The following is an 11415-nucleotide window of genomic DNA, read 5'->3' on the forward strand; positions in this document are numbered from 1 at the left end:
TCGCCTAATGGATGTCTTGCATTTAAGTTCGAACTCCAGTCTCTATGTTTATTGGTCCTTTCTCAGGTAAATGAGTTACATGCTGCATGTGTTGCATAAAGCTATGGTGCTGTAATGAATTTTCTAAAATAAACAAACATTTTTTTGTTTTATCATTTTTAAATTAAAGCTTTATTAATAACGTTTTATTTAACCATGATGTAGCATGACTAGTACGTTTTGTGAATGTGTTTCTCTGTGGCACAAAAGAACGAAAGTTTATATTGCATCATATGAACCTATTACCTATTTCAGCAGGTTATAAGAGTTTACTGTGTAATGTTAACCCACACGTGGAGGCTGGATTGCAACACTAATATCAGATGTTTAAATTAGAAAAGTGCAGAATAAGTGCCTGTGTGATTGGTATACTTTGTAGATAATTATTACTGATGAATTACCATCATTTTAAGGTTGGTTGAAGCAGAGCTAATTTTTAACTATTTTATATGAGACTGTGGCTAATTATTAATGGAATCATGAATTGCACGTTTGATTCTCTCTGTGATCAACAGAATAAAGACACCACATCAGTGGTGGTGAAATACCAGTAAGAAATAATGCAGCAGTAATTGTAATCCAGTGATATCATATAGCCTACACTCGTGAAATAGGCATTTCTGCATGAAGACTACTTTTTGGGGATCTCCTTTTCCCTATACTAGTGTTTTAATGTAGTTCCAGACCTCAAACCGTAAATGCCTTTAGAAGTCTTAAGTATGACTGATAAGTGAAATGTAATTTAGTTTGTAGTTAGACTTATCAAAACAACCAAATGCATGTTACAAATAAAAACCATGTGAGCTTATGCTTTATCAATAAAAAAAACTTTCCTTTCCAGCCTCTGGTCATTTCAATACATCTGTTTTTCAACTGTTTAATAAAGATAAATACAATATATTTAACATCGTCTACTTTATGAATATATGTGATTGTTATTTGTTGTTGTTGAGGTTTGTCTTGTTGATGGCATTAGCTAAGTTTAGAAAATGATGTAATACAAATGGATCAAAATAAACACAAAGGGCATACAGTTTTCCATTCAAATCAGCATCTCTGAGAGGATTCTGCTTTAAGTTTTTCGACTACATCTGTTTCTCTGAGGTTTCTTCAACAAGTACATTAACATTATTAGATTTTACTGTAAAATTAACTGACTCTATTTTGTTATTTGATTTAGTGGAATTGGTCTCATGACCTTACTAGACTAATAGGATAGTCTTGCTTCAAACACACTGATTTTAAAAGGTTGAAAATTAAACACACAAGTCCATCGATGGTAAGGAAAATGTTAGAGAATCCTTATTATACAATATATTGGCTTATTTTGGAGTAACAACAACAATACATTTTCTTTGACATAAAAGTGCACTGATCTTGTTGTAATTGAAAATAAACAATGGTAAAATGTGAAAAATACTTTATAAAATATGCTGATCATCTTAACTTAGGTTGTCATGTAATTTGGTTGGAACCCATGAATCCATTTCAATGAATGTATGAAATGTCATAGTGTCATAAACTTTTAGTCCCTCTTGTGTTATATAAAGTAATACAACATATGTAGTTACTCAGTACTGTACAATCATTTTTCTTTCTGACTGTCATTTACTTTTTGTTGTCTTTTAAATTGATAAATTATAATTAGCTAGACCAATGGTTTCTCATTAAATATTAGTTTTCCTGTAAATTCAGTATTCTCCTGAATTTCTTGCTTCATTAACAACAAACCCGAAAAAACAGAATTTTCTAAAAGACATTTTTTAATCATCTTAAGAAATTTCACATTATGGATGAAAATCAGTTATTTACATTAGTAACATTATACCAAAACAACATTAAATTTTTACTTAATTTTTCAGAATTATTTTTGGAAATGACAAGGAATAAATGAGCTACACATTCCAGAGAAAGTGGATGGTTTGCCCTTTGACTTTTTATTATTTTTGTTTAACTTTAATCTTTCGTCTTCTGCAGCATATAAACCTGAAAATGGCCAAACTAGACAGCAGCAGTAGAGTCACTGCAGTCAGTAACACTAGTACTACATCTAAAGAGTAGTATGAGTACCACGGCATCTTATAAGCCTCTGTACGAAGGTGTGGCGCACCTTTATGACGCATTACATATTCCACCCAGAAAATAGCCTGATCCATGGGTGCTACTGGTTGATCTCTGTGCAAACGAGACAGTCTTTGAATGTTCACTCTGTAGCTGTCTTGATGGAGCACTTCCATGAGACTTTGCTCAAAATTGTGGCCATTAACATCACCCAGCTGAAGTATCTTTCCAGCTCCTCTCACCTGTAAACGAAGGAGGTTGTCATACTGGTCAAAGAACAAAGGTATGCCAAGAACAGGCACCCCATAGTAAATGGCCTCCTGAACTCCATTGGTTCCTCCATGAGCTATGAAGACTTTGGTCTGTGGGTGGCCCAGGAGGTCCTTCTGTGGCATCCAGTCCACTAGCAGAGTGTTGTTTCCCAAAGTAGAAGGGTGCTCTCCTTTGTGCCTCCAGATCACCTAATCAGAAACAAATAATTATTATGAATCCACTGTGTGTCCATACATCAGCAGACAGAGAGTGTGATGCTATTGCATAAGCCTCCACTTACCAGATTATTAAAGTGGTTACATACCCAATTTATCTAATGTATTGTCTCTTATCATGTACAGTATCTGTCTTTGTAATGCTTTTATTCTAGTCTAGTAGTTGCACATAAATTGTGTTAAAGCGCATTACCTTCTGAGGCATCTTGGCAAAGACACTGGCGATTTCATCTGTAACCTCTTTTGGCAAAGCATCTACAAAAGTTCCCAGAGTCATGATGATCACTCCATGCTGCCCAGCACTTTGAACAAAATCCTCCAGCTCTGCTGGAAGAGGTTGGGCTGGTTTGCACTGGAACCCTCCTATGTAGACAACATTCGGCATTGTGGGTCGAGGGAATTCAAACACAAAATCTGACCTGTACAACCAAATGTCTGCTTCCTGAAGAAGTGAGATGGTGTCACATCCACCCTCTATATATTTAGCACAGACGGCATCATAGCTTGGCCCCACCATAAACCTCTGCTGAAACATTATAATGATGTAGAACAACAAGTTCTTGACCCTCTGCATGAAATTCATTTTGTCTGTAAAGCCCGATCCTGGCACTGGGATATATGAGAGTGGTGAGGGAGCTATAGCAAAGTGACCTTCTCCACTGGTGATCCAGCGAACATTGAGCACTATGGGCAGTTTGAGATACTTGGCAAGTATCACCCCTGATGCGATACCAGGGTCAGTGAGAACAAGATCGTACTGAGAATTTCTTAAGCTTTGGACCATGTTTGCATCATCAAGGATCTTGACAAGAGCATCACACCACAATGAATGTGCCTGAGAGATCACAGAAAGGAAGTCCTTGGTGAGTTTAAAGAAAGTAAATGCTGAAGCCCCCTCCCTCTGTGCCTGAAACAGATGTAAAAAATAGGGTGCAAATGTTAAAAGAGTGAATATGTTTTAGAGACTACAACACACCTGGGATAAATACATTATCCACAAGGACATACCTTTATATGTTCCTGTAGGTGCACTTCAAAAAGGTTTTTTAGGACTTCACCCATTTCAATTGTAATGGATCTGTAGAGAGGAGACTTTTCTGGAATATACAAGCTGTCAGACATCCTGATCACAGTGATACTATGACCTCTGGCATGAAGACCATCTAGCAGTATTTTTATATTGATCCAGTGACTTCCATCTAATGGGAACACCAGAACGTTCCCTCCTTCACAAGGTGGTGTAAATGAGATGAGGCATACACTGAGAAAAGCAAATATTCCACACACACAATGCAGTGGCATGGTTCCTGAAATGTAGAAGAGAAAAACTATTATTTTTTAATTATGTATTTCAGTATATAATTTGACAAAAATATATAAAGAACAATCAGTGGACAAGGTATTACCACATTACACACTTAGGAGAAAGTATATCAACTACAAAATAATAGATAAAATAGATAAAATGTACTTACCCATACTTAAAAGTGTCAACGGCGGTCGTATTTGCATGCAGACTGATCGCCTAATGGATGTCTTGCATTTCAGTTCGAACTCCAGGGTCTGTGTTTATTCGTCCTTTCTCAGGTAAATGAGTTACATGCTGCATGTGTCACATGAAGTTAATGTCATGGTATACATTTTCTAAAATTAACATTTTTTGTTTTATCATATTTATATTAAAGCTTCATTAATAAAGTTTTATTTAATCATGATGTAGCATGACTAGTACATTTTGTGTAACCTTTTGTGAATGTGTTTCTCTGTGGCACAAAAGAACGAAAGTCTATATTGTTGCGTCATATTAACCTATTACCTATTTCAACAGGTTATAAGTTAGGCTATGTCTATAATTCTTGTAATTTGTCATGGGGTTATTTTCTCTATATATTTGAGTATATTTATGTACTATCACCGTCTGTTTTGACACATGCCAAATATACTGTAGCTGCCAACTGAAGGTAGGGTGCACGTGTCAGAACTGACCTCAGGTGATCCGAGGCATGTCCTCCCCAACCTGCCCTCTCATATCACTTATACGATGAGCTGTGGATAAAGTGTTCAGATTATATTCTTTTTTTTTTTTTTTTTAGGAAGCAGGATTGCAATACTAATATCAGATATTTAAAATATAAAAGTGCAGAATAAGTGCTTGTGTGATTGGTATACTTTGTAGAATATTATTACTGATGAATTACCATCATTTTAAGGTTGGTTGAAGCAGAGCTAATTTTTACCTATTTTATATGAGACTGTGGCTAATTATTAATGGAATCATGAATTGCACGTTTGATTCTCTCTGTGATCGACAGAATAAAGACACCACATCAGTGGTGGTGAAATACCAGTAAGAAATATTGCAGCAGTAATTGTAATCCTGCCATGATTCCAGCTGACATCGTTATCAGTCTATCGGATCTCTGTTTCTATATTACCTCTCAGTACTGACCTGGATTGTTGTTTGGACCTCGGATCTTGCCTCACGGACTTTAGTGCTTGGACTGCTTCTTGTGTGTGTGACCCTGGATTCGTCTCTTACTCTGCGCCTCGTCTTTCTGGAAACCTGTCACTGTTTCTGTTCACTAAACCCACTGTGCTTTTGCCATTTAGCCTGTTCTGCAGATCATTGCTCCTCTGCTCCCAGTCAACATTTGCTTCACTCTTCGTCCATTTTGGAATCGACACCTCTTCAGTCTTCTCTCTGGTTCACTCCTCCCCGTTTCTCAGCCACAGCTCATCAGATCCAGCCAGACTCGATCTGACTCTGTTTCCTCTCTTAGACCACCACACTCACCTGACGACGCAAGTCCCGACTTTCATCCACTGCGTTATTATTATTATTGTCAATAAAACATTTCTTATCTCAGTTCTCTGGCTGTGGAGTCGGATCCTAGACTACTTTTTGGGGATTTCCTTTTCCCTATACTAGTGTTTTAATGTAGTTCCAGACCTCAGACCGTAAAAAAACAACCAAATGCATGTTACAAATAAAAACCATGTGAGCTTATGCTTTATCAATAAAAAAATCAGTTTTTCAACTGTTTAATAAAGAGAAATACAATATATTTAACATCGTCTACTTTATGAATATATGTGATTGTTATTTGTTGTTGTTGAGGTTTGTCTTGTTGATGGCATTGGCTCAGTTTAGAAAATGGTGTAATATAAATGGGTCAAAATAAACACAAAGGGCATACAGTTTTCCATTCAAATCAGCATCTCTGAGAGAATTCTGCTTTAAGTTTTTCAACTACATCTGTTTCTCTGAGGTTTCTTCAACAAGTACATCAACATTATTAGATTTTACTGTAAAATTAACTGACTCTATTTTGTTATTTGATTTAGTGGAATTGGTCTCATGACCTTACTAGACTAACAGGATAGTCTTGCTTCAAACACACTGATTTTAAAAGGTTGAAAATTAAACACACAAGTCCATCGATGGTAAGGAAAATGTTAGAGAATCCTTATTATACAATATATTGGCTTATTTTGGAATAACAACAACAATACATTTTCTTTTAGATAAAAGTGCACTGATCTTGTTGTAATTGAAAATAAACAATGGTAAAATGTGAAAAACACATATATAATATATATAAAATATGCTGATCATCTTAACTTAGGTTGTCATGTAAGTTGGTTGGAACTCACGAATCCTACATGTATGAAATGTCATACTGTCATGAACGTTTAGTCCTTCTTGTGTTATATAAACTAATACAACATATGTAGTTACACTTTAAATTGATAAATCATAATTAGCTAGACCAATGGTTCCTCATTAAAGATTAGTTATTACATTAGTTATTTACATTAGTAACATTAAACCAAAACAACATAAAATTTTGACTTTTTGCCCTTTGACTTTTTATTATTTTTGTTTAACTTTAGTCTTTCTTGTAAATCTGCAGCATATAAACCTGAAAATGGCCAAACTAGACAGCAGCAGTAGAGTCACTGCAGTCAGTAACACTAGTACTACATCTAAAGAGTAGTATGAGTACCAGGGCATCTTATAAGCCTCTGTACGAAGGTGTGGAGCACCTTTATGACGCATTACATATTCCACCCAGAAGATAGCCTGATCCATGGGTGCTACTGGTTGATCTCTGTGCAAACGAGACAGTCTTTGCATGTTCAGTCTGTAGCTGTCTTGATGGAGCACTTCCAAGAGATTTTGCTCGAAACTGTGGCCATTGATGTCACGTAACTGTATGATCTTTCCAGCTCCTCTCTCCTGTAAACGTAAAAGGTTGTCATACTGGTCAAATAATAATGGTATTCCAAGAACAGGCACCCCATGGTAAATGGCCTCCTGAACTCCATTGGTTCCTCCATGAGCTATGAAGACTTTGGTCTGTGGGTGGCCCAGGAGGTCCTTCTGTGGCATCCAGTCCACTATCAGAGTGTTGTTGCCTACAGTAGAGGGGCGCTCCCCTTTGTGCCTCCAGATCACCTAATCAGAAAATCAAGACGATGATTGTGAATCCACTGCATGAACATCAGCAGACAGTGTTTCAACCTGTCTTCACATGCCAACTATAAATGTTGTAATATTCGTTTCAAGCAATATCAAGACAAGGTGAAAGATTCAGTCTGTCCTGAAATGAAATGATACTGTAAGGTAATGATTTCTTTATCTGTAGTCTTTTCTATTTATCTGTCAATTAAATTCCTTAAATTTAAATTATTTAATAATTGATTAATATAAAAGTGTACTAATAGTATGCAATAGTGTAATAATTATTGAAGTAAATAACTGAACATGTTACCTTCTGAGGCATCTTGGCAAAGACACTGGCGATTTCATCTGTAACCTCTTTTGGCAAAGCATCAACCAAAGTTCCTAGAGTCATGACGATCACTCCATGCTGCCCAGCACTTTGAACAAATTCCTCCAGCTCTGCTGGAAGAGGTTGGGCTGGTTTGCACTGGAACCCTCCGATGTAGACAACGTTTGGCATTGTGGGTCGAGGGAATTCAAACACAAAATCTGACCTGTACAACCAAATGTCTGCTTCCTGAAGAAGGGAGATGATGTCACATCCACCCTCTATATATTTAGCACAGAGAACATCATAGCTTGGATCTGCTGTAAACTTCTGCTGAAACATTATAATGCTGTGGAAAAACAAGTTCTTGACCCTCTGCATAAAATTCATGTTATCCGTAAAGCCCGATCCTGGTACTGGGATATATGAGAGTGGTGAGGGAGCTATGGCAAAGAGGCCTTCTCCACTGGTGATCCAGCGAACATTGAGCACTACGGGCAGTTTTAGATACTTGGCTAAGACCAGTCCTGGTGCTATTGCAGGGTCAGTGAGAACAAGATCGTACTGAGAATCCCTTAGGCTTTGGACCATATTTGCATCATCAAGGATTTGAGCAACGACATTACACATTATTGAATGCACCTGGGAGATCATAGAAAGGAAATCCTTGGTGAGTTTGAGGAAAGTAAATGCTGAAGCCCCCTCCCTCTGTGCCTGAAAGAAAAGGGTTAAAAACATTACAGTTAAAAATGAGTAACTATGATAATTGAATTGTTAAACAATCTACATGCAGACTTTTGAATCATATATGATGACACACCCTAATTTGTTCCTGTAGATACACATCAAAAAAATTATCCAACACTTCATCCGGCTCAATTGTAATGGATCTGTAAATAGGAGATTCTTCTTGGATGTATAAGTTGTTGGAAATCCTGATCACAGTGATATCGTGTCCTCTGGCATGAAGTTCTTCTAGAAGGATTCTCATATTAACCCAGTGGCTGCCATCTAATGGGAACACCAGTATGTTTCCTCCATTGGCAAGTGGTGCAAAAGGAAACAAGATAGACGCTGAAGAATACAAATATCCCACAGAGATGAAGCAATGACATGGTCTCTAGGAGAGAAAAGGGTCAGTCTAAAAGGACTAAGTGCTCAACAAGTCATTTGAGTGTGAACTGTCAAAATTATAAAGGACATTTCACACACTGATGAGAAAATATCTATAATATCAACCACAACTTAACATTAAGGAAATTCCCTTACCTATACTTATGAGTAGCAAAAGTAGTCCTGTCTGTGTGCAGAGTGACTTGAAATGATTCTGTCCATATTTGAGTTCAAACTCCAGTGTCAGAGTTGATTTGGCCTTTGTAAATGAGTTACATGCGGTTATGGTGCTGCAATGAACGATCTGCAATGACAGTTATGATTTCATATTTTTTTTATAATTGTATTTGTCAGTTTTTATAATAATGTGTTTTCACTTATTGAATCCAGTCTGGCTTCTTTGGTTTTGCTGGTTTCCCAAACACAATTATACTTTTTCTTTAGCAGCACAGAAACAAATGGCCCTAATGCCTGTCTTTTAAAGGTTTGTATAATTGTGGACTTCATATGGGTGGCAGTTTCTGATTGTTTCAGTCATTGTAACAGGAATGTAGATGTTCATGGATAGGAAAAAAGCATCGTAGTTAAAATCCACACCACACTCATAAACACAGGCACAGACCACATGCAGTTAATATGGCAGTAACAGAGAGAGAGAGATGGTGCACACGTGAGATACAGAATTACTCATTCTCTGATGTCTTCCCTTTGCAGTTACGTCAAATCACCATGGAAAATCAATTTCATCAGAGTTTCCTAAAATACATACAAAATACATTTAAAAATGCTTGAAAGTAATCTGAAGGATGGTGAAACCCCATGACAAATTCTTCCATGATAAATTCCATCATGCAGTGGTTTGGAGGAAACCTTCTCTCAGGCAATGAGCTCTACAACCTGCCATTAAGCAAGTACAGACGTAAAAAAGATGGGACTATGACACAGAGAGAAATAATGACAATTTAAACACTCGTGATTATATTTATTATTTTACTGTTATTACATTCAGGGACTTTTCTGCACAGGATGTTTGAGAGCTGAAATACAAGGTGAAAATCACATGCTTCACAGGAATATAATGGATGGTAGCTCAGAATCATTTTGCATACACCGGTGTTTAACTTGTCCCCCAGGACATCAAGCAGACATTACAGGAAATAAATTTCCACCAGTTCTTATAATTTGTGTTCCTTATTTTCCCAGGTGTTTCCTTTATTTTTGTGGCTGATTCTCTCCCATACACTGTAAAAGAAAATTGTTTTACAGTGTACTACAAAGACTGAGAACACGTTGTACACACCAAATCATAATATATAACACAGTCTATTTCATAGTAGGTTTGACAGACTTTGTTTAATCTCAATTATGAAAAAATTGAAATGTAAATAATTGAAATGTAAACAATCAAAATAGAAATGAAGTAAAAACCTATGCCTACAGAAGTAGTAGTCATATATGCTATATAACAGCTCCTGTCTGAACAAATATAAGTTGCCATTACAGTATCAAAAGAGTTATTTTTGTTGTAGTCTGCACAAGCCATTTTCATTTGTCAGCAGGATCTGGATAGAATAATGACCATTTAGAAACTCAGGGACATCTGAGTCATGCATCTCTGAGGGGTCCCTGCAGCCCTGCACATGATGAATGAGGAAAGAGCTTCAAACAGTGGGCTGTCCAGATGGACAAATGAATGGTTTGGTTCAGAGTTTTAGTTTTATCTTCCATCTTGAGGCAGCATTGGTGAACTTTATACTTAAAGTATCTACTGGACTAAATCTGCATCACATTATCTATATTGTTCCAAAAAAATAAGAAATAAAGTAATTAAGTCAAATCTAATCTAAACACAGTTACAACGATAACACACATTATTTTTCCACATTTCCTGCAGTGATACGTGCTAGTGACCTGGTTTTCCTTCCTTGTTAACAGAAGGGAAACAGGTAAATGGATGAGATATAAGATAAAGGTTAAAGAGTGTTTGCTCTAACAGATCAAATTACACATATGTCCATTTGTCACTTGATAGGCAATGTCAGAAAAACTGAATAAAAACTAAGTTCCAAGAAATGTCACCTCTGTTGAACAAGCGCTTACACATTCCTCTGTTTACTTTTTCCCTTCGGATTGAAAGAGAGCAGGTCTTTATTTTCCTTAGACTCTTCCATTACAGTGACTTCCTCTGTGTGCGCGCTCTTCAAGATTCCTTAGGACAACAGAGATGATGATGATGATGATGATGATGATGATGATGATGATGATGATCTCAGTGTGTGATCACAGGATCTTGCAGCTGACAGATAAGGACTTTAGCAAATAAACACAACACAAACTCATGTGTCAACCTGCTCTGTGGCTAAAAGGACTGCACATTGACTCACAGTAGGGTACAGGAACAAAAGAAATATCAATGTAGACTTTGGTTGTGTTATTTATACAGGAAGTATTCATGTGTGCCCATCCAAAAGCACACAAACAAAAAGTCCTTTAATTTTACTGGCTTCCTATACACAGCTTGAATTACAGGACAGACGGTTATCTGGGACAAAATATAAAGCTCATTACAGGCTCCATCTTCACCGACTGCCTTTGATTCGTCCTTTTTTTTTAGCTCCTCATTTTAATTACACCTTGCATCTCACTTTAATTAGATGGTGCTAAACAGCCTGTTTTATTATGGCAACACGTTAGATCACCACAAGATTATATTGATCTGTTATTGTAGAGATTAAGACACAATTTGGAAACGAACACAAACTGGATGTGTGCACCCCGATGAAGTCAAATTGATTTTATTTACTGTCATTGTTATATAGTGATGCAGTGCAGAACCTCACTATTACAGTAATATAACCTACAGATGGAGGTATATAACTTCCCAAAGTCCATCTATTTAGTATAAAAATCCATCTGTATGTCACATTCATCTCCTGTTC

General features: G+C 36.7%; 1 protein-coding gene and 1 pseudogene across 2 annotated transcripts; both read right to left on the bottom strand.

Annotated features, from left to right (window-relative positions):
• Positions 1–1828: 1828 nt before the first annotated feature.
• LOC113169796 (UDP-glucuronosyltransferase 2A1-like) lies at positions 1829–5316 on the bottom strand. Of its 2 annotated transcripts, XM_026371507.2 has the most exons (6): positions 5038–5316; positions 4575–4634; positions 4064–4191; positions 3597–3895; positions 2782–3495; positions 1829–2561 (listed from the first exon to the last, which is right to left on the bottom strand). In XM_026371507.2, exons 3-6 carry the CDS (start codon positions 4098–4100, stop codon positions 1980–1982), a joined length of 1632 nt encoding a protein of 543 aa, XP_026227292.1. In that variant the 5' UTR covers positions 4101–4191; positions 4575–4634; positions 5038–5316; the 3' UTR covers positions 1829–1979. The 2 variants fall into 2 exon arrangements, with proteins under 2 accessions (XP_026227292.1, XP_026227293.1); XM_026371508.2 differs by having other exon boundaries at positions 4064–4634.
• Positions 5317–6146: 830 nt separating this feature from the next.
• Positions 6147–8670, bottom strand: LOC113169799 (annotated as a pseudogene).
• Between the last annotated feature and the right edge of the window lie 2745 nt (positions 8671–11415).

Source organism: Anabas testudineus, chromosome 14 (genome assembly GCF_900324465.2).
Source record: "Anabas testudineus chromosome 14, fAnaTes1.2, whole genome shotgun sequence".
Lineage (NCBI taxonomy): Eukaryota > Metazoa > Chordata > Actinopteri > Anabantiformes > Anabantidae > Anabas > Anabas testudineus.